At 48.3% G+C, this 23660-nt stretch overlaps 1 protein-coding gene and 1 non-coding gene across 3 annotated transcripts; both read left to right on the forward strand.

The window, feature by feature from the left end:
* The first annotated feature begins 1875 nt into the window (after window positions 1–1875).
* Window positions 1876–17513, forward strand: LOC117062398. 2 transcript variants are annotated; one of them, XM_033175874.1, is made up of 3 exons: window positions 1876–2604; window positions 6604–6686; window positions 10703–11070. In XM_033175874.1, the coding sequence occupies exons 1-3, from the start codon at window positions 2596–2598 to the stop codon at window positions 10923–10925; spliced, it is 315 nt and encodes a 104-aa protein (XP_033031765.1). In that variant the 5' UTR covers window positions 1876–2595; the 3' UTR covers window positions 10926–11070. The 2 variants fall into 2 exon arrangements, with proteins under 2 accessions (XP_033031765.1, XP_033031766.1); XM_033175875.1 differs by lacking the exon at window positions 10703–11070 and adding an exon at window positions 17058–17513 and having other exon boundaries at window positions 1939–2604.
* Window positions 13607–13713, forward strand: LOC117063215. The gene has a single exon (XR_004428814.1). It is a non-coding gene; the product is annotated as a U6 spliceosomal RNA (small nuclear RNA).
* Window positions 17514–23660: the final 6147 nt, after the last annotated feature.

Raw genomic sequence — 23660 nt, forward strand, 5'->3', positions numbered from 1 at the left:
AGCAGCCAGAGAGATCTGCTCTGGGAGTGGCAGTTAAAGCAGAGAGGGGAGGCTTGCATTGGTTCTGAGTCTGTGGTTGAGCATCTGATGTCAGAAGCATGACTCCCAAAGAACCTGCTCAATGTACGCTGGGGAAGAAGGCAACTCAACTCAACCCAATCCAACTCAACCCAATTCAACTCCATCCAACCCAACTCAACCCCACTCAACCCAACTCAACTAAACTCAATTAAACTCAACAAAACTCCCATTCATTCACTCCATGATTTAACGAGTATGTACTAGTAACCAACAATGTGTCAACCACTGTGCTAAGTGCTGGGGCTGCTGAAGAGAGCAAATAAGACACAGCCCTGCCCTCATGGAGCTTCGAGTCTGGTAGAGGCATTTAAGGGCACATCACAGGTCTGTGTCTCTATTAAGCTCATAGAATGGCCATGGGAGGGTAGGGAGAGGAAAGGCCGTTACCCCTATGGTCTCAGTGGAGGGACAATATTCATATACACAAAACACTCAGAGAATAAGGCAATGTTTAGTAAGTCCATTGTTGACTCTGGTAACCACCAGCTGTGCTTAACCACTAACTAACCTTGAAAAAAAAACTTTTGGCTGCGCGTGGCTGCTCACCTTTGTAATCCCAGCACTTTGGGAGGCCAAGGCAGGCAGATCACTTGAGGTCAGGAGTTCAAGACTAGCCTGCCCAACATGGTGAAACCACGTCTCTACTAAAAATACAAAAAATTAGCCAGGCGTGGTGGTGTGCGTCTGTAACCCCAGTTACTTGAGAGGCTGAGGCAGGAGAATAGCTTGAACCCAGGATGCAGAGGTTGCAGTGAGCCAAGATTGTGCCACTGCACTCCAGCCTGGGTGACAGAGTGAGACTCTGTCTAAAAAAAAAAAAAAACCAAACAAAACAAAAAAATTAGTTCTGACATGAGGGTACTGGACTGGAAAATCCATGTGGACTCTGCCATCGTTCTTGGTTTCTTCCATTTGGCTACCTACCCCCTTCTCTTCCTCCTTCCACCTCACTTAGAGCTAGAAACCTTACATGGCAAATGGTTGGATTCTAGGTTTGGTTAAATGCCTACCATTTACAAAGTACATTGCTAGCTGCAGTAAGATTCAGAGGTAAACAACACTGGCCTTCCCCTTAAGAACGCTGAGCCTGACTTGGGTTCACAAATTGCTATGACAGAAGACAGTGAAAGATGCATGCATCTTTGGACTGCGTTTTTACCAGTTCAAATATTTTATTTTTAATAATATATAATAAAATATAAGGTATAACAGGGAAAGGAAATGCACAGATCTTAGGTGTGCATTTCCAAGCATTCTGAGTGTGAGTGTGACTGTGTGTTGCAGAGGGAAGGTAACCGGAGAGCTGAGACCCTTCCCTGGGTATGGGATTTGGAATATCGGTGCTATGATGTTGCAGTGTGTCTGCTGCCTACTGTTTTGGTTTTTAAATTTCAAACTTCAGAAAGGTTATAAGACTATATAAGGAATTCCTGTGTACCCTTCCCCAGATTCACCAATTATTTACATTTATGAAATCATTTGAGAAAAATTTGGAGACATCTTGCCCCTTTACCCTTAAATATTTCAGTTTATATTTCAAGGACATTCTTTTACATAGTCTAGCTTCCTCTTAGCTGAGCCTTGGTCATCTCATTTTCAGACAGTATTGGGTCATTCTATATCTTAAGTAAAGCTGATTTAATGGGGGAGAGAGGCTGGATTGGTTTTCTGCTTGATGCTGTGCTGGTGGCCTGGCTGCTGGGGGCTGCCTAGGTCACAGGGTCCCCCTGGGAAAATCTGTTGACTTCCGCGGCTGTACTTGAGTCTGCTTGTTACTGGACAGCTGGTCTGTCCCCTTAGAGGCTTGGCTGAACTCTGTGCTCTCCTTCCCTCTACTTTGTTCTCGAGTTTTCTGCACATTCTTCCACCCACAGATGTGAATGTCGTGTGATGTTGGCTTTCCAGTGTCTTGCATGGTGTGGTAGCAGCAGAAATGAGCTTGGCTGGGCACCCTCTCTGGGCCTTGGAGGACAGCCTGGGCCCTTCTGAAAATACAGGCAGCTTCCTTTCCCTGACTCGCCTGGAGGAGCAAGGCCCTGTGGTGCGGTCTGGCTCTGAGGCCTGTGGTCCTGCTTGGGACTGGCAGTCTTAGGCTGAGAGAACATTTTCCAGAGTATAGCCGAGGGACAGAATGTCTCAGTAAGACGGGCTTGGAGGGGCAGGGTTTTGGAAAGGCCTCTGCTTGTTCTGGGAGGCGTTCAGGATGCTGAGGTTTTGGAAATTCATGGCGGCTCTTCACAACTGCTCCCAGCTTTGGGAGGAGGAATAGACGGGTGCTCGTTTCCTTGGGTTCAGTGGCAAAGGTGAAGCCCAGCACTGCCGACCTGGGACCTGGGCCTCTCCATGGCCTGGGGAGGACACTGGACTTTGAAGAGGAGTGCAGCCTAGAAAGCCTGGACCCTGGAGTCATGAGATGCTGCTCCCATCCAGTAAGCCCTGGCTGGAGCTCTGCTGGGCACTGACCCTGGCATAAAACCAGTGGGGCCTCTGGGCCTGCATTCAACTGTGCCTCTGATGGAGCAGGTAGGAGAACCCCCCGCAAATCCACGAGGCAGAACAGAACACGCTGGAGGCATTTAACCAGGCAGACAGGTCTCCTGCAAGGAGAGATCAGGGAAGGGAGAGCACAGACGCCCCGAGCTGCCAGGGAATGCTTAGGGGAGGAAGTGAGGCCTGAGACCCCCTTTCTAGCACCTCTCCCTTCTTCTGTTCTGCTTTTGTATACAACCAACATGCCCACGGTCCACTTCCAGCTCTGTTCTGTGATCTTGGACAAGTCTGTTTATCTCCTTGGGCCCATTTCCCTCCTGTGAAATGGGACGTGGAGCACTGGAGCCACCTTCCTGGGACAGTGCTGAGTGGTAACCAAATGTTGGCGGGCTTCAGAGGAGCTTGGAGAGCTTAGGAAAATGCAGATGCCTGGGAAGTTGGGAGCCTGAATCCCCGGTGGTGAGGCCCAGGCATGTGGAGGCAATGCTTTCAACCAGCTTTCCTGGTGGTCCTTGGAGCGGAGCTGGGTTACTGTGGAGGCACCACATCCCCCGCCCCTAACTTAACTGCAGGCTCCTCGGACCCAGACTCAGGCCTTTATTCCTGGATGCATTTTTCCCGGTGTCCGGGAGGGCCTGGTACAGGTGGGGGCACCCGGGCCTGGCCACTGGGCCGTCCACCGGCCCCTCCCACCCGGGAGCCGTGCCATGGCCCGGGCAGCCTGGACGCAACCCCCCTCCTTCCCTATGAGCCAGCTTCAATGCCCCGCATTACCATTTCCATGGCGCCCTCCTCCAGGGCCCCATGGAAATCACGAGGCTTTCTGAGGAGTCGTGCAGACTTCAGAAAAGACCCCGGGCCCCCTGCCCACCCCAGCTCCCTGGCCGCTCTAATCCCGCGCGGGGCGCGAGAGACAGAGCTCCCAGTCTCCTCGCAGCCCGGCCGGGCGCTCATTCTCCCACAGAGCTGACGTTTCTCTGCGGCCCAGCTGGCTGCAGTTTTTAGAAATAACAATATCCCCGGGGGGAGGAGCGGCGGGGTGAATGGGCGCCTTTGTCCCGGGCCCTGTGAAGCCCGATTAATTATGCGCGGCGGAGCGCGGGGAGCGCGGCCGCCGGGGCCCCCCCGGGCGGCTGAAAGGCCGGGCCTTGGGAGCGCGGCCGCCGGCTCCGCGCCGCCGCACAAAGGGCCGCGAATTAGAGAAGCGGCAATTACCCCGCATTTTGTATGTGCCCTTGTCTCGCTGACACTGTGGACGGCCCCTCCCCGGGCGGCTGCACTTTGAGGATTTTCAAGCCCTTTCTTGGTTACCAGGGGCGACTGGGCAGAGGGGCTGGGGGCTTGGGGAGAGGGGGAAGAGCCAAGGGCCGAGTGGGATCGTGTGCAGTTGGGGGCGTCCCGGGGTGGGGGGCAGGGAGCGGCGTGTGGGTATCGCCCCTGGGGACCTGGGCCTCAAGTCTAATGCTCTCTCCAAAGCTGGAGCCCGTTCAGCATGCAGATTCCAGGGCCTCACCAGAGAGGACTCCCTAACTCAGTGAGTCTGGGGCGCCCAGGAAACTGCATTTTACCAGTCTAAATATTTTACTTTTAATAATATGTAACAAAATATAAGATATAGCAGGGAAATGAAATACACAGATTTTAAGTGTGCAATTCCATGTCACCCACATCTCATCAAGATATAAACAATTCCATCACTCCGGAAAGTACCATGGGTCCTCTTTCTAGTTTCTCCACCCCACTGCTCATCCTCCCAGGTAACTACTGCTCTGATTTCTAGCACGATTCCTAAAGTTTCATCTATTTTTGGACTTCATGATAAATGGAGCCGTACAGTATACATTTGTTTTGTTACTGACTATTCTCATTTGGAATCATGTTTTTGAAATCCATTCACGTTGTGTGTGTTAATAGTTGAGTTTCTTTCTTTTGATTAAACAGTTTTTTTGATCCATTCACCTGTTGATGGACAGACACCTGGACTGTTTCTAATTTTTGGTTGTTATAAATAAAGCTGCTATGATCGTTTTGTATGAGTCTTTTTTTATGTGAACACGTGTCTTTTGGGTAAATGTCTAGGAGTGAAATTGCTGGGTCCTAGGAAAGGTATTTAGCTTTAGTAGATTCTGAAGTGGCTGTATGATTTTGCATCTGCACCAGCAATATATGAGGGTTCCAGTTGTTCTGCCTTTTCATCAGCACTTGATATTGTCAGTCTTTGTGATTTTAACATTCTAGTGAGTGTGAGGTGGTATCTCACTGTAGTTTTCTGGGTGGGTGATTTTAATGCATGAGTTCCAAGGATTACACTTGGAGAAAACTCCTGTCTAGTGCAATCCTTGCATTTGCCTGCAAGGTCCAGCAGAGGAAATGTCCTCCCCAAGGCCCACAGCTGGTTGAGCAGAGGCAGGATGAGGACACAGGACTCCCGTCCCAAGCTAAAGCTCTCTTCTTGGTATCATGCTATCCCTTTGGTCTATACCTCCTGAGCTTGTGTGTATGAAGCATTAATGGTGCTCTGCCTAGGGCCATTCAAAGTGGACCTGGCAGGACACTTCTGAAGAGTCTCCACCTGCCACCCAAGCAGCAGCATCCATGGGACTCAGGTTGAGAGACTGGGCTTGGCCAGGTACGTGTGGTGTGCACGTGAACATAGGAACAGGGGTAGGAAGCTGCTGGTTAGCTACCCTTGACTCTAACTCCCAGGACACAGGTGGCTTTACTGCTGTCCACCACCTTGCCATACATTTGAAGAGCCAACTTACGTGAAAGCCTAAACCCTAAAAGTTCCTCTGCTTCAGATACTCATGGGGGGCTTTGCATATTTTCTGATCAAACACAGAGGAGATGCTTGGTGGATGGGAAAAAGAGAGCAGGAGTCCTGGGGCTTCCAAAGTCTTCCTTTATCTGTAAGCATTGTCCTACGTGTGCTTTTTTTTTTTTTTTGAGATGGAGTCTCACCCTGTCACCCAGGCTGGAGTGCAATGGCGCGATCTCAGCTCACTGCAACTTCCGCCTCCTGGGTTTAAGCAATTCTCCTACCTCAGCCTCCCAAGTAGCTGGGATCATAGGCACGCACCACCATGCCCAGCTAATTTTTTGTGTTTTTAGTAGAAAAGGGGTTTCACCATGTTGGCCAGGCTGGTCTGGAACTCCTGACCTTGTGATCAGCCCGCCTCAGCCTCCAAAGTGCTGGGATTACAGGCCTGAGTCACCGCACCCAACCTCTACGTGTGCTTTTTAAGACCCTCCAGAGCCTGGCCTGACCTGGCAGGAAGACCTTGCCTTGTTTCTTCCTGCCTTCACCTCACACGTGCTACTCCAGCAATAGTGGGCACTGGTCTATTGTTGTTCCCCACCCCCTCCCATCCCCATCAACACAGGTGGTGGGGATTGTGTTTTCCAAAGATGACTGCACCACAATATATCTTACAACCCACATGCTCTTGCAATGTGACTGACACTCCTCCCACTGAGAGGAAGGGGGTCTCTGTTTTCTTAATCAAATTGGGATAGGGGCTTGAGACCGCTCTAACCAACAGACTATGGCAAAAGGGATGATTTTTGATGCTAAGTCATATAAAAGCTAAAACTTCCACCTAGCTCTCTCTCTATTCTTTGGAATGTGTACTGTAGGAATCTAAACACTGTGCTATGGAAATGCCCAAACTGGCCCACATGGAGAGACCCATGTGGAGGAGATCTGAGGCCTCCAACCTGCAACCAGGTTCAACCACTAGATTTGTGAGTGAATGAGCTTTTAGATGATTCCAAACCCCAGCCTTCAGTGCTTCCAGTGGAGGCCCCAGTCAACAGAGAGCAGAGACAAGCTCCTCCTGCTGTGCCCTGTCCGGATTCCTGACCCTAACTTGATACCAAACATAATTAAGGGTTGTTTTATGCCAATATTATGATAATTTGTTACACAGCCATAATGACTGGAACACACACAAGATTTCTTGCTTCCTCCCCGTGTTAATTCATATTCCCCTTGTTCCAAGCCCAGCTCTAAGCTTAACTCTTCTCTTTCAGGTTCAGCTTGGTTGTGACCTCTGCTGGGAGCCCTCCCTGGCCCCCCTGTGCACTGAGCTGGCGGTTCCTCCTCTGTGCCCCAGGTACATGCTCAGATCTGTGTACCCTCCACCTTGTCCTCCAGCTTTGTGTTTGGATGTTCGCATCCCCCATGAAAAAGGCCCCCTGAGAGCTGGCACAGTGCACGTTTCCTCTCCAGACTTCTACGAACCTGGCACATAATTGTTTGCTGAAAGATGGCATGTTCCTAAAACAGAGGAAGTGGAACCTGAATAAAGCAAAATCCAACTTCCCACTCCCTGCTCTCACTTCCTCTGGGACAGGCCTTGAGCAAGAGAGACAGAAAGAACAAGAGATGATCTTTCCCTTTAATGGGATTTCAGTCTGATCAGGGAGATAGTAACAGAAAGACTAGATTAGACTAGTGTGTGATTAAATGAGATTTGCCATCCCCAGAAGAGGGAGAGATCTGCATGGAACAGGGTGGTCAAGGCAGGCTTCCTGGAGGAGGCAAGGACTTGGATTTCATAGTACCAGAGCTCCAGGATAGATCCTCCTCTGATTGCACTCCCCGTTTCTTTCCCACACCCCAACCTTCCCACGTTCCCAGCTGAAGGTGTGTGTGTGTGTGTGTGTGTGCACATATGCATGCACACATGTACACATGTGGTTGGAAAGGGGACATTAGTATCCCTCTCCTAGGATGGAGTCTCAAGGACAGGCCCGTCATCACCTCAGTTTGCCTCTCTCTCTCCCACTTCACCTGGGGAATGGAATAAGAATGGGATAAGTATAATACAATGGGGGGAATGCAGAACCAACTAGATGTACACCCAAAAATGTGGATGGACCTTGAAACAGTGCTGCCTGAAGAAGGCAAGAAACAGAATGAAATCTGCAGCACATCATTTGTATAAACTAAAAATACATGTGCACAGAAAGGCAACTTTTTTTTTTTTTTAATTTTGAGACAAAGTTTCGACTTGTTGCTCAGGCTAGAGCGCAATGGCACAATCTCGGCTCACTGCAACGTCCACCTCCTGGGTTCAAGCGATTGTCCTGCCTCAGCCTCTAGAGTAGCTGGGATTACAGGAGCCTGCCACCACGGCCGGCTAGTTTTTGTATTTTTAGTAGAGACAGAGTTTCACCATGTTGCCCAGGCTGGTCTTGAACTCCTGACCTCAGGTGATCCACCTGCCTCGGACTCCCAAAGTGCTGAGATTACAGGCATGAGCCACTGCACCCAGTTGGCAACATATGTTTTATAGAGACACAGACAAAGATGTGATGTCAAACACACTAATGTGGTTGCCTCATTCATAGATGGGCGACTGGGCTGGTGAATAAGGATTAAAGAAAGAAATAAATAAAACAAGAGAGGGCCTCTGTACAGAATGGTGATGAGCGTGCCATCGAGGAGAATGATGAACTCAAGCTTTTGCACCTGAGGGCCAAACAAAAGGTCAAAACCAAAATCACTCTTGGAAATGACGTCACCAACTTTAGGATGGCACTCATATCTGTGTGAGTGGGAGAGAGAAGGGATATGGGGCAGGGATTTGACTGTAGCTGTAATGTTTTATTCCTTTAAAAAATATAAGGTAATCTGAAGCAAAATGTTAGTATCTGTTGAATCTGGGGAGAGGCTATGAGGGTTTCTGTCAAACCATTTTGTGTACATTTTAAATACAGTCATGCATGGGTTAATTATGGGGAATAAGTTCTTACAGATACATTGTTAAGCAATTTTGCTATTGTGTGAACATTATCGAGTGAACTTACACAAACTCAGAATGGAATAGCTGAATACACACTTAGACTATATGGCCTAGCCTATTGCTCGAAGGCTGCAAACCCTTACTCTATGTTACTGTACTGAATAATGAAGGCAAGTGTAACACAATGGCAAGTATTTGTGTATCTAAACATAGAAAAAGGGCCAGGCACGGTGGCTCAAGCCTGTAATCCCAGCACTTTGGGAGGCCGAGACGGGTGGATCACGAGGTCAGGAGATCGAGACCATCCTGGCTAACATGTTGAAACCCCGTCTCTACTAAAAAATACAAAAAACTAGCCGGGTGAGGTGGCGGGCGCCTGTAGTCCCAGCTACTCAGGAGGCTGAGGCAGGAGAATGGCGTGAACCCGGGAGGCGGAGCTTGCAATGAGCTGAGATCCGGCCACTGCACTCCAGCCTGGGCGACAGAGCAAGACTCCGTCTCAAAAAATAAATAAATAAATAAAATAAACATAGAAAAAGTACAGTAGAATTGTGGTATCACAGTCTTATGAGACTACTATTGTATATGCCATGCTTTGTTGACTGAAACATCATTATGTGGTTCACGACTGTATATCATAATTTAAAAAAATATTTTAAGAGATTGCCAATCAAGACACTACAAACTAATTTTGTGGCTTTTGTCAAAATTCATTTCCTTCTTTCTTTTTTTTTGAGACAGGGATCATTCAAGCAATCCTTCTGCCTCAGCCTCCCAAGTTGGTGGGACTACAGTCATGCAGGCCACCATGCTCAGCTATTTTTTTTTTTTTTTAATTATTGAATAGAGATGGGGTCTTGCGATGTTGCCCAGGCTCATCTCAAACTTCTGGACTCAAGTGATCCTCCTGCCTTGGCCTCCCAAAGTGGGATTACAGATGTGAGCCACCGTGCCTGGCCCTGGCTTAATTTTTTACTATTTTTGTAGTGACAGGGTTTTGCTATGTTGCCCAGGCTATCTTGAACTCCTGGCCTCATGGAATCCTCCTGCCTTGGCCTCCCAAAGTAGAATTCATTTCTGATGTTAGGTTGGCCTCTGAACAGTTTTACAGAGCTGAATGCTCTAGTCTTCTGTGACACTGTCTTTTTTTTTTTTTTTTTTTTTTTTTTTTTTTGAGACAGAGCCTCGCTCTGTCACCCAGGATGGAGTACAGTGGTGCAATCTCTGCTCACTGCAACCTCCAGCTCCTGGGTTTAAGCAATTCTCCTGCCTCAGCCTCCTGAGTAGCTGAGACTACAGGCCTGTGCCACCATGCCAGGCTAATTTTTGTAGTTTTAGTAGAGATGGGGTTTCATCAAGTGGCCAAGCTGGTCTCGAACTCCTGACCTCAAGTGATCCACTCACCTCAGTCTCCCAAAGTGCTTGGGATTACAGGCATGAGCCACCACACCCAATGACGCAGTCTTAATAAGGAGAAGAATATGAAGAATTTGACTTTTTATTGATGCTAAAAGCATTAATAAACAAGATCTTTGGAAAAATGTGAAAAATGGAAAATGTCACTGCCTGCTGTTTGTAGGGTGAAATCAAATGGCTAAACAGCTATAGGAACATTTTGTTCCCACTGGTTGGGTCAGATCAACTTCCCAGGACTTTGTGGGAAGCTCACAAATCCTAGACAATCGTACTGCACTGCTGTAGGAATTCTTGGAGGGCTGGAAGGCTCACAATTAGGGCCTTTTCTCTGGGTACCAACCTGACACCCACGGCAAGGGGGCTGAGCAGTTGTCTATGGCATAGATGCTACATTCTGTGACTCCTCCTGGCCCTAGCCATGGCTGATTGGTATAGAGGGTCAAAGCTAGGCCAGTCAGATTATCTCTCTCAAGTTTCTGGAATTCTGAACTGGGGCGGAGATGGGGAGCTGTGAGAATGCGGTTGCTTTAATGGGAATGTTCTGGTGAGGAGATGCATTGACTCCAGATGCTTACATCCTTTGCTGAGGCTCAATTGTTCAACCTTTTCTTGAAATTTAATAAATCCATTATTGTGATTTGTCAGGGTTGATTTCTATGACTTGTCCTATGGAGTAGGTTACTATATTTTTGTCTTCTCACCTTCCCCTGGTACTGCTGTTAATACATATGGTATCTTTATTGAGTTAGAAAAAGATGCCTGGCTGTGGGTGGACAAGCAAGAAAAAGTTTTTCTTTCCTCCAGGCAGACACAGTCCCTCACCAGGGTGGAAGGTGTGGCTGGTGGAGTGCAGGCTGGGTTTCAGGCCATACCCTGCTCACTTCCTTGGCCCAGCTCTTTTGTGCATCACACAGATGACATCGCCATTTATGGCGGTCTTACACCTGTCCACCATGTGCTTTCAGGATGATCTATCTTCTGCACCTAAGTGTCATTCAGAATATGAAGGGCTATTCCAGACAAGATTCACGGGACATGGTCTATCATGCAAGTCCTATTCTGGACTTTAAGGCTCATGACAAAGATGTTCAAAGTCAAACCTGCTCAAAGTCAAGACTTAAAGGAAACGTAGGAAAACTCTCTGGCCTGATAAAGTCCACAGAAGCCTCATCTTCTTCTGGTGAATGATCTTCAGGCTTGAAAGGATGCCTTCCTCCAAACAGGCTGGCAGACATTCTTGAAATGTCAAAGGATAGGCCAGGGGTGGTGGCTCACACCTGTAATCCTAGCACTTTGGGAGGCCAAGGTGGGCAGATTGCCTGAGCTCAGGAGTTCAAGACCAGCCTGGACGATGTGGTGGAACCCCATCTCTGCTAAAATACAAAAAATTAGCCGGGCATGGTGGTGCATGCCTATAGTTCCAGCTACTCGGGAGGCTGAGGCGGAAGAATCACTTGAGCCCGGGAGGCGGAGGTTGCTGTGAGCCGAGATTGCACCTCTGCACTCCAGCCTAGGTGACAGAGTGAGACTCTGTTTCAAAAAAAAAAAGAGAAAGAAAGAAAGAAGGAAAGAAAGAAAGAAATGCCAAAGGATACTCCTCCATCCCCCTGTGAAAAAAACTAGTGGTGAGAAGGTAAGACCAAGATCACAGGAACAGATGACAAGGAGGTGTCTGAAGGCCACAGTGAGAGTGACATGGAAACCAGCCAAGGCACTGATGGCCATGGGAAGAAAATGATCTCAAGGAAGAGATAATTCCCTGAAAGGAGGCTGCTCCAGCTCCGATTTGTTCATTCATTTTACAGTCAGGAAGCCACTCCCCCCGCAAAGAAGGTAATGTGAGTCCTACTACCTTTCTGAAAGGAAGCTGGGTAAGAAAAGCAAGACGGTAACTTTCCCAAGTCAGGGAACCCCTGTCTCCCCAACTTCTGCATCATGTAGACCATTTGTGTCTACAACTTACAGGAGGCAGTGTAGACTAGCAGTTGAGAATGTGAGTCTAGAATCAGAAGGCCTGGGTTCAAACCTCAACTCTGTCACTTTCCAGCTATTTGGCCTTGGACATATTACTTAAACTCGTGTGTTTTAAAACATGTACACAATCCTTTGACTCTCTTTCCATCAAGAAGTGGAGCCTATGTTGCTTCCCTTTGCACCTGGGTGGAAATGTGGCAGTGCCTAGACAAATAGAATGTGGCAAAAGTGGCACTGTGTAATTTCCAAGGTTAGGTTAGAAAAGACCCTGCAGCTTCTGATGATTCCTTTAGGGACACTTGTGTGGGGAGGCTTCAGCTGCTGTGAAAGAAACTCAGCTGCCCTGAGGCTGTCTTGTAGAGGGACTGTATTTAAAGTAAGAGATTCCTGAGAAGCCCCAGTCATCCAGCCCCAAGCAGTGTGAACCTTCTAGTCTAGACCCCAGCATTTGAGCTGACCTCAGCCCCAGCCACCAATTGACTGCAAACTCATGAGACACCCTGAGTAGGAACTGCCTAGCTTAGTCCCCGTCAACCCTCACATTTAATGAACAAAATAAATGATTGTTGTTGTCTTAAGACCACCGTTTGGGGATGGTTTCTTATCATGCAATAGATAGTTGATGCAGACTTTTCTATAACCTGGAAATGGAATGCTGCCATCACAGAACCTAAGTCATGTGGCTTTAGGACTGGGAGATGGGCAGAGATTGGAAGGACTTTGAGGATATTGTCGATGGAAGTCTGATAGTTCTCAAGGAAGTAGCTGATGAGGGCTTAAAGGAAAGTAAGAAAATGTTATTGGAAGCAGAAGGAAAGGGGACAAACCCTTATTATGTAGTGGAAGAAAGTTAGCAACATTGTCACTTGAAGCTATGTGAGCAATAGAAAATGTGCCTAATGAAGGCCGGGCATGGTGGCTCACACCTGTAATCCCAGCACTTTGGGAGGCTGAGATGGACAGATCACATGAGGTCAGGAGTTTGAGACCAGCCTGGCCAACACGGTGAAATCCCTTCTTTACTAAAAATACAAAAATTAGCTGGACTTGGTGGCTCATGCCTGTAATCCCAACTACTTGGGAGGCTACGGCTGCAGAATTGCTTGAGCCCAGGGGGCAGAGGTTGCAGTGGGCTGAGACTGTGCCACTGCCCTCCAGCCTGGGTGACAGAGTGAGACTCTGTCTCAAAAAAAAAAGAAAAAAGAAGAAGAAAATATGCCTAATGGACTAATGGTTTGGGCTAAAACAATTTTTAAGCAGACTGTTGAAAATGCTAGTTGGATTAGAAAATGCTAGTTGGGCTGGGCGTGGTGGCTCACACCTGTAATCCCAGCACTTTGGGAGGCAGAGGCAGGTAGATCACCTGAGGTCAGAAGTTCAAGACCAGCCTGGTCAATATGGTGAAACCCCATCTCTACTAAATATACAAAAATTAGCTGGGTGTGGTGGCGGGCACCTATAATCTCAGCTACTCAGGAGGCTGAGTCAGGAGAATCACTTGAACCCGGGAGGCAGAGGTTGCAGTGAGCCAAGATCGTGCCATTGCGCTCTAGCCTGGGCAATAAGAGCAAAACTTCATTCTGAAAAAAAAGAAGAAGAAAAGACAATGCTAGTTGGATTATTTTAGCTGTATATGATAAAGACAGAGAAAGATGAGTTAAAAGGAAGCTTTAACTTTCAAGCAAAATTTATAAAACATATAAAAGAGTCAGGGGCTTGCTGGGTTTGAAAACCCAAATGGCAAAAGATTCTCAAAGTATGAAAGGGCTTCAGGACAAAGATAAAATCCAAAGTGGGACTACAAGAACCTTTGTTAAAATCTCAGAAATATCTAAGGCTTCATAAAATATTTTGAATAGACAAAGGCCCTCTAAGTATTTCAAGAGTGTGCCCCAGTGCTCGCTTCAGCAGCACATATACTAAAATTGGAACAATACAGAAAAGATTAGCATGGCCCCTGTGCAAGGATGACATGCAAATTCATGAAGCATTTCATGTTAAAATAAAAACAAATTAAAAATAAAATAAAAAAGAGTGTGCCTCACAGATCCTCTTCATTAAACAACAGGGCTGCTAAGTATCCTAAGTAAATTGTTTTACATCAGCCTCACAAGAAGAATGTAGAGAATGTTTTCTTGATGAAGTGTGTGGTTATAGCTTTTGACTAATAGGGTGAGCCCCAGTAAGATTCATGGGAAACCCACACAGTTTTTAATATAATTATTTTGTCAGAAGCACCACCATCTTGGGCAAAAAGGGTCAGAATAGTATGAAATGAAAAAAGGCTTTTGGACCCCCAAAATTCTATAGGAAGGAAACAGGCTGAAAACTACTCAGTTGGAAACACCAGATGTATTAGTCTGTTTTTACACTGCTGATAAAGACATACCTGAGACTGGGCAATTTACATAAGAAAGAGGTTTAATTGGACTTACAGTTCCACATGGCTGGGGAAGCCTCCCAATCATGGCAGAAGGCAACGAGGAGCAAGTCACATCTTACATGGATGGTGGCAGGCAAAGAGACGATCAGCTTGTGCAGGGAAACTTCTCTTTTTAAAACCATCAGATCTCATGAGTCTTATTCACTATCACAAGAACAGCATGGGAAAGACTTGCCCCCAAGATTCAGTTACCTCCCACCAGGTCCCTTCCACAACATGTGGGAATTCAAGATGAGATTTGGGTGGGGACACAACCAAACCATATCACCAGCCATTTTTTATAGAGAAAGAAGGATGATTCAGAAGGTGGAACTAAGAATCTAGAGAACAGAGCCAAAAGCCACAAAGAATCATTCCCAGGCAGTAGGACTGAACCCTAATCAAGAAATTGGCAATACAATATGAGCCTGAATGGATTTCAGAATTGCTATGGACCAGTCATGGCTGTGTGCCTCCTTTCCCCTCTCTTGAATAAGAGTGTTTATAGTGGCTACACTATGCCTATCGCATCATTGGATGTTCAGTGTGTAAATAGCAGATAACTTTTTTTTTTTTGACACAGCATTTCACTCTTGGAGTGGAATGGTGTGATCTTGGCTCGCTGCAACCTCCACTTCTTGGGTTCAAGTGATTCTTCTCCTGCTGAGTAGCTGGGATTACAGGTGCCTGCCACCATGCCCAGCTAATTTTTATATTTTTAGTAGAGACAGAGTTTCACCATGTTGTCTAGGCTGGTCTTGAACTCCTGACCTCAGGTGATCCAACTGCCTTGGCCTCCCAAAGTGCTGGGATTACAGATGTGAGCCACTGCACCTGGTCCAGTAGCAGACAACTTGTCTCTTTAGTTCACAAGTCTCTGAATAAAGAGGAATAGTACTTAAGGAAATGAGCCTGAGAAATTGCATCTGAGGAACTTCCTCCATACCTGGATGGTTTATATAATGGGACCCTAGACCTCTCTAGCCTAAATCTGATGCCATAATAGATGAGACTTTGGGGGATCTTTGGAAAAGAATGAGTATATTTTGTATGTGAAAGGAATGTAAATAACTTATGTCCAGGGGATAGACTATGGTGGTTTTAAATATGGCTCAGATTGTTGACAGATTTCCTATCAAGAAATGGAACTGTTTTTCCCTCCTGCTGTACCTGCGGAGGCCTTTTTGTTGTTGTTGTTGTTGTTGCACTGAGTTTTTGTTTTTTTGTTTTTTTGTTTTTTTTAGATACTTTAAGTTCTAGGGTACATGTGCACAAGGTGCAGGTTTGTTACATATGTATACATGTGCCGTGTTGGTGTGCTGCACCCATTAACTCGTCCATTAGGTATATCTCCTACTGCTATCCCTCCCCCATCCCCCCACCCCACAACAGGCCCCGGTGTGTGATGTTCCCCACTCTGTGTCCGAGTGTTCTCATTGTTCAGTTCCCACCTATGAATGAGAACATGTGGTGTTTGGTTTTCTGTCCTTGTGACAGTTTGCTCAGAATGATGGTTTCCAGCTTCATCCATGTCCCTACAAAGGACATGAACTCACCCTTTTTTATGGCTGCATAGTATTCCATGGTGTATGTGTGCCACATTTTCTTAATCCAGTCTATCACTGATGGACATTTGGGTTGGTTCCAAGTCTTTGCTATTGTGAATAGTGTTGGGCAGGCCTTTTCAACTGCCTTAACAAATAAAATGAGGTAGAAATGACACTACATGGCTTCCAAGTTCTGGATTAGGAAAAGTGATGCAGTTTCTGTCTCTCTGGATATGTGCCTTTGGATCACTGAGTGACCATGTAAAAAACTCCAGCAATAGCTGGGCAAGGTGGCTTACGCCTGTAATTTCAGGACTTTGGGAGGCCAAGGTGGGTGGATCACCTGAGGTCAGGAGTTCGGGACCAGCCTGGCCAACATGGAGAAACCCTATCTCTACTAAAAATACAAAAAAAAATCAGCCAGGCATGGTGGTGGGCGCCTATAATCCCAGCTACTCAGGAGGTTGAGGCAGGAGAATTGCTTGAACCCAGGAGGCAGAGGTTGCAGTGAGCCGAGATTGCATCACTGCATTCCAGCCTGGGCAACAAGAGCGAAACTCCGTTTCAAAAAAAAAAAGGTCCAGCTATTTTGGGGCTACCATGTTGGAGAGCTCATGTGGAGAGGCCACATAGATAGAGAGATGCCTGGAAGACCCTGGCTTTCGCAGCCTCCACTTGTTTGTGTCCTCCCAGCCCAGGCACCAGACCTGTGAGTGAAGAAGCCTTGAAAGTGACCCCATCCTCAGTCACAGTCTGACTACGACTTCATGAGACCCCAAGCCAGAACTTCCCAGCTGATCCAAATAAACCACAAATGATGATAGATGATTATTGTTGTTTTAAACCACTAAGTTTGGGGGTGGTTTGTTATTCAGCAATAGATAAACTATTTTCTAAGTGATCTAGAAAATAGGACAAACAATAATACCTACTTCAAAGGAGGGAAAATGAATAAGGAGTAAATGAGTTAGATGTCATAAAGCACTGAGCTCAGGGTCTGGTATGCAGTAAACTCTCAATGAATGTTATTTACCCTTTACAGAGCTTCTCAGTGGCTGGTATCCTGAATGACAGTGAGTCCAACAAAAGTGGTGTTTACTTTAACTATACTCTATTTAAGAAGTGACTATGTGCCTGACAGTGAGTGAGTGTTGAATAAATGAAAAAAGAAAATGATTTTCTGTTTTGCGGGGTGGTAGCTACTCTCCAAAGATGGCTCTGGAGGATATTCAGTACCTTGTAGAGTTCCCTCCCATGCTGAATCTGGTCCAGGCTTATAACTCACCTTAAGCAGAAAAATATGGCCAAAGTGGTGCCATGCCATTGCCAGGCCTAAGCTTTAATAAGACTTGTTGACTTCCACTTTATTACTTCTAGGAGCTGTGATGGAAGAAGTCTGGATACCCTCTTGGAGAAATCCACACGGAGAGGAGATGTGGAAAAGCCACATGGAGAAGGAGGGGCCCATAGAGGACAGAAAGAGAGAAGGAACCCCAGCAATGCACTAGTCCCAGCCGAGCCCAGCCCTCCGGGTCCTTTCCAGGGTGCTCGACATATAAGGCCATCATCTTGACTCAGCCAGCCCAGTCTAGCTCCCAGATGACTTCAGTTCCAGCTGCCATCTGGCTGCAGCAGCATAAAAGTCCCTCAGTGAGATCAGTGGAAGAACTGCTCAGCCAACTTATAAAGTTGTGAGAGATAATAAATGTTTGTTGTCCATTTTTAGCCACTGCATTTTAGAGTGGTTTGATACATATAGGTAGATAACCAAAAAGTAAGTGCCTAGGACAGCGCCTGCCATACAGTGCATTCAATAAATATTGACTGACTAAATGAATGAACCTCTTCGTTCTCTTGCTGTCAAACCTTTTCTGCCTGGGTCTGGGCCTCCCGAGACACCCTCCTTACCTGCTGCTCACCCCTCCTCTTCTGCCTTGCCCATGTTCCCCATGGAATAGGGGACTAAAGTAAAATGGGTGCTCCTGTTGGGGTCCCAAGCGCACAAAACCCTGAAACAGGTCTCCCTTGTGAGGAAATTGCAGGATGTAGATCTCTAGGTATAATGGAGGCAGGTCCCTTTAAGTTTGTTTAGAGAAAAGAGAAGAGAGAATCTGTTCTGGCTCTCTCTGGGGTTTGAATTCCAGCCACTCTAAGTCCTGACTGTGTGGCAATGAACTGCTGATTCAACCAACTTCCTTATCCGGAAAATGGGTTCGATGTCAAGGCCTTAGTGTAAAAAAGTAATCATGACGTCCTTGGTACAGCACCTGGAGTGTGGGAGGTGCCATGGGGCCATTAGTGTGTCTGCAACGTGGATGAATCTCATAGACAGGATGAACTAGGTAAGCTGGTCGTGAAAGCACATACTGTTGGTGATTCCATTTCAATGAGGTTCAAAAAGAGGCAAAATTAATTGATGGTGAGAGAAGTTCAAAATCATGGTCACCTCTGAGGGGGATGAATATTGACTGGGAAGTGGATCCAGGGAATGTTCTGGGCTATTTGCAATGTTCTACATTTCATCCAGGTGTGTGTATATATGAAAGTTCATCAGGTCACACCATTAAGACGAGTGTGTTTTATTGAGTGTGTTATATCTCCCTAAAGAAGTTGAAAAAATGTTTGCTGTCTTCCCTTCATGCAGGAGTAATCTTCAGGAATTCTCCAATTCTAGGGCCTCTTGCTCCTCGTGGGCTGCCTGTCCTGCCCCCTCACCACAAGTTTGCCCTAGAGCAGCTTCGGCAATGATATCTTCTTGCATTGCATCAATTGGCTGGCCCTGCCCAGCCTGGCCTGGGGATCATGTTGAGGGATGCATTAACCTGCTCCTGAGAGGGCAGAGTAGCTGGGCTGGGGGTCCTCGATGCCTCTGGGGGCTGATGAGTGGGAAGGAGGTCTCATCTCTATACACGGGGGTGTCTGGCTGTGTTGGGGGCCAGGGGTGTTTGGAATAAGCAAACAACAGCGGCACATCCTTGGCATGACGGGCCTGGTTCCTGGAAGGAGAGCAGGGAGGGGTGCTGCTGAGGGTGTCCAGGCTGGGCTGAAATGAAGAGCTCGTCCTGCTCACAACCCTGCTATTTGGAACCTGGAGCCATGACGTCCCTCAGAGTTTCCATTCTCTGTGCTGCAGCTGTTGGTTACGTGTTTCATTCAAAATGCTTTGCAGGAAGCAGCAGGTTTTACATTCCAGGGTTTGTAGTCATTTTTTCTCTCAGAGCTCTCGGGCTGGGATTAGAATGTTCTTCAAACCACACTGTCCTTGGCTGGACTCCCAAGAGGAAGTGGGTGGGGCTCTGGGGAAAGAGAACATAGGCCTAAATTCAGGGACGGAATGAAAAAAGATTGGCCAGGCGCAGTGGCTCACGCCTGTAATCCCAGCACTTTGGGAGACTGAGGCGGGCGGATCACCGGAGGTCAGGAGTTCGAGATCAGACTGGCCAACATGGTGAAACCCTGTCTCTGCTAAAAATGCAAAATTAGCTGGATGTGGTGGTGGGCACCTGTAATCTCAGCTGCTTGAGAGGCTGAGGCAGGAGAATCGCTTGAACCTGGGAGGAGGAGATTGCAGTGAGCTGAGATTGCACCACTGTATTCCAGACAAAGCAAGACTCCATTTCAAAAAGAAAAAAAAAAAAGATTAAGGCCAGCACAAGTAACTCCTAGAGGGTTCAGCTGAGTTGAGGCCCAGGTATGGTGAGGGGTAGAAAGGTGGTGGGTGGTGGCTCTTGCCCTCCCCAGCCTTAGGCCAAGGAGAACGCAGAGCCTCTGGTGTATGCGTGCACGTATGTGTGTGTGGTGGGGCGGGTGGGGAGGGCGTGAGACAGAACAGCGTCAGTGCTGGCCTTTTATCCTGATGGACACACTCATGCAGCCTCTCTCTGTGGTCACTGCCCTTGGGCTAAGGGAGAGAGTGACATAGGTGTCACTTGCTGAGGGGACAGTGGGTGACTTATGCTCAGGTTTGGGGCAGGCAGGGGAGTACATTAGCACATGGACCACATAGATACATGGATCCAGACAAACAATGATGAATGTTTGCTAGAGTGTCTGCTATGCTCCTAGCACCAGGCTGGGTGTTGGGAATAATACCACAGGTGCAAGATAGACTCCATGGCTGCCGTCACAGGAAAGCCTGGCAGAGATGGCCTGGAAGGTGTCCACTGGGATAAGGGAGGGAGAACAGATTAAAGCAGTGGGGGTTGGTAGGGGCCAGACTCCAGTGGACAGAGATGGGGGCAGGTGAGTGTAGACAGCTATCGTAGATCCCGGTAAGGGGTGGTACCCAGAGAGTGTAAAGGAAGGGCAGAGCCCAGGAATGAACTTGCAGCGGGTGTGGAGTGGCTGAAGATCTGGAAGGGGAAGGCGATGGACAGGATTAAGTCTTGGGGTCCTGAGACAGGGCTCCCTCTCTAAGTCATGAAAAGCCCAGAGGTAGGCTCAAGAGGAGGAGGAGGAGAAGGGGCAGGGGCCACAGGCAGCCATCTCTAATCCAGTGCCACCCTTTCCTTTGCAGTCCTGGGGCAGAGGGAAGGGAATCCTCCCTAAGGGTTATATCCTCATTAGACTCTAATGAGAGCCTAAGTCTGGCACTTTAGAGGTGACAAAGCACTTTTGCTTCCCATGTAGGCAGAATTCTAAATATGGCCCCCAAGATTTCCATCCAAATCCCTGAACATGATGAGACATCAAGTCCCCAATCCTGTGAAATTATATGGCAAAGGGATTTCAAAAACATCCTTAAGGATAGAAATCGGTTGACTCTAAGTCCAAGAAAAGAAAGCTGAGCTGGTAGGGGCCTAATCTAATCACACGAGCCCTTTAGAAGCAGAGGGTTTTCTCTGGCTGGGGGCAGGAGAGGAGGTCACAGATGTGAAGTGTGAGGGAGGGTTCGATGCATCTTTGATGACTTGAAGAAGGTGGGGACCATGTGGAAAGGACCCGAGAGAGAGCAGCTTCGAGGAGCTGATAGGGATCCCTGGCTGACCGCCACCTCAGTCCTGCAACTGCAGGAGTGGAATTCCGTCACAACCCGAATGAGCTTGCAAGGAGATGCTCTCCCAGAGCTTCTGGAAAAGAGTTTCTAATAGGAGCCAGCCAGCTCACACTTTGATTTTTAGCTTTTGAGATCCTAAGCAGAGACTATAGCTGAGCCCACCTGGACTTCTGACCTGAAGTGTGAAATAAGAAATGGGTAGTGTTTAAGCTGCTAACTTTGTAATAATTTGTGGTTCAGCAATAGAAAATGAATATACTCCACTTTCTCATTTCACCCTAAGAAGGTCTTTGGGAAGCATCTGATGACTCTCCCTTTGCAGATGGGACAGGCTGAGTAAGGCCCTTAGTTTACAGGTACCTGGCTGGGGCTCAGGGCTGAGCGTAGCTGATTTTTTGGCATCACAAACACTTTTCCCACCTGAACGGCCATAAAGGAACCACAGGCACTCAGCCTTGGCCAGGAGCACCAGAGGTGGGGGACCCACTTCTCACACTCCCCTTTCTAAGACGCACCCTAACAGATGTGATCCTGCTGGAGCCTGCAGGGTGCAAAGCCATCCCAGCCCCGCCACCTCCCTGGAGAAGAGCAGAGCTCTTGGCAGAAACCAGAGAAGGGCGGTGACCTCAGCCTCCCCCTTCCTCTCAGATGACAAGTCTGGGCTCTGTTAAGGCAAGAGACAGGAACTGAGATCCAAGGAGCCATGAGGTTCGGCTTCCCCTCCTCCACATCCAGTAACTTGTTGGGATGGGGATTTTTTAAATTTTATACTTGCTTTCTGAATCATTTGTTGGGCACAGTCGGGCATCTCCTGGGAGTCCAGAAATGTTGCAGGGAGGGAGGTTTTGTTCCTGCTTTATTGATTAAAAAGCCCTAATAAAGGTTTTCTCATTCCTGCAGAGGCCTTTTCTAAAACCTCCTTAATTCTTCCCAGATGGTGTCCAGTTCTTCCTCCCCAGCAGGGTGGGGCCTCAGAAAGTAGGAGGGCTTTGTGTCTGGCCGACTGGGGATCTCAGCTCTGTCACTTAGTCCCTGAGGGGTGCGTGGGGGCAGGCAACCTCCCCAAGCCTCAGTTTCTTCAGAAGGAGTTTCTAAGATGCAATAAGTCAACGGATATGCACAAGGTACCTGGCAGGCAAGAAGGAGGCACTCACTATTGCTTCCTTACCCGTGTCACTGACCACAACACAAGAACTACCTTGGACATATTTTTTCGACAAAAGAAAACAATTTTGATTCTCACGACAGGCAGGCCTGGTCGGCCAGCAGCAAGAATCTTCTGTCAGCAAAGTTTGCCTTTGTGCTCCACCTTCCCGAAGCTACTTCCTCTATCTGTGTAGCATTTCCTTCTTTCCAGCCCTCCCTGGTGGGATCCTAGGCCCTGGGAGCGGGGACGCACTGGAAACCTCGGCAAGACTCTTTCAGTTCAGTATTGCAGAGGGAGGGCAGGGTTGAATGGTGGAATCTCAGACCCCGGGGCAGATGTGCCAGTGTGGGAATATTTTCGGGCAGGGGAGGAAGATATTGCCAAGGTCCCTCCAGGTGTCTGTCGGGTGGGGGCCAAAAGCAGTGGTTGTGGAAGCTCTCTCTTGCTTGGGTTTCTCCTGACTGTGTATTTGCAGGTTTGGAGGTTTGAGCTGAATCCTCTTAGATGCGGCTTTTGCTGTCTTTGACATATGAGAAAAATCTGCTTGACTTCAGCTTTTCAAAGTTTCCATGGTGAAGCCTGGGCTGAGCAGGTCCTGGGGGCAGAGTTTGGGAATGTGGGAGTGGTCATGTGTTTGTCGGGGTGAGGGGTGAGAGGAGCTTCAGGGTCTGGGCCCCAGAATAGTTGGCCCCATGACAAGAAGATCAGAGGGTTGGTGAGGCTGTTTTCTCTGCTGTTCCCCATGGCTTCTGGGGTATTCTGGGACGGATGGTATTTGAGGGCCAGTGTAAGTCCCTGAGATTTGAGAGTAAAGCTAGTGCCTCTTGGGGAAACCTTCCAGGGCAGAGGCTGAAGGAGGTACTGGCATATGAGGGGGGTGCCCATGCACTGGGGCCCTATGCTCGGACTGGGATTTTGAGGCCAGAGCCCAGCACTGCCTTCAGCTGCCTCCACCCTCCTCCCCTGAGCTGTGGGCTTAGAGCTGAGCCAAGCATAAAACAGACAGCCTCTCTCTGCTTCTCCGTCCCCACCCCCGCCCTGACGGAGTCTGGTTTTCATCACTCATTAATCACTGCAGCTTCCCACAGCCTATGTCTGTCTGTCCACACTCACCAGCCCCCTGGGCCCTGGGGGGATGGATAGACAGACAGGCAGATGGTCTTTAACTTGGGGAAATTTCGGGTCACATTGTGGGCTGCTCCCTCCCCCAGGGCAGGGGAGAGGCATGCTTCCTGGGTTGTTAGAGGTCACCCCTACCCCCAGCCCGGCCTGAAGCTGCCAGCCCGACCCACCTCACCCTGGCAGCAGGCGACAGGGGCCATTAGTTGTCCTGTTCACCAGGAAGGAAATGGGTTGGAGGGCTGAGGAATTCTAATTAAGCTTCCCCAGCTGGCAGGCCGGCTGGCGGGTGAGAGCTGGCACCTCCACCCCACTAGAGTCGGTGCCAGCCCTGTCCGTCCTGGCCCGCTTGGTGACCACCTGCCGCTGTGGGAACCCCGGCCTTGGGCTGCCTCGCAAAGCCCCTGAAGATTCCCAGGCACTGGGGTTCTCGGCCCCTGCCAGCCCCCCCGCTCCCCTCACATCACCTCTCTGCTCTTGTCCTCCCTCCCCTTCCCCTTGACCTCACCACTTTGACTTATCTGAAAGAGATGTGGTCTCCTGGGTTGCATTGCCACGCGTGACCCCACCCACCAGCCTCTCATTGCACCCCCGCAACCAACTCTGGACTCCTGAGTTCTGATCTGGGTCTGCTCTGACCCCACTATCAAGTTGGAGCTACTCACAGCCTCTCTAGGCCTCAGTTTCCTGGACTCTAAAGTGAGGTGAAAATTGCAGT

Source organism: Trachypithecus francoisi, unplaced genomic scaffold (genome assembly GCF_009764315.1).
Source record: "Trachypithecus francoisi isolate TF-2019V2 unplaced genomic scaffold, Tfra_2.0 Lachesis_group17, whole genome shotgun sequence".
Taxonomy (NCBI): Eukaryota; Metazoa; Chordata; class Mammalia; order Primates; family Cercopithecidae; genus Trachypithecus; species Trachypithecus francoisi.

Coding starts and splice junctions, on each gene's coding strand:
- LOC117062398 (XM_033175874.1), top strand. Junction 6,687..10,702: donor GTTCCTCCTCTGTGCCCCAG/GTACATGCTCAG, acceptor ATGTGCTTTCAG/GATGATCTATCTTCTGCACC.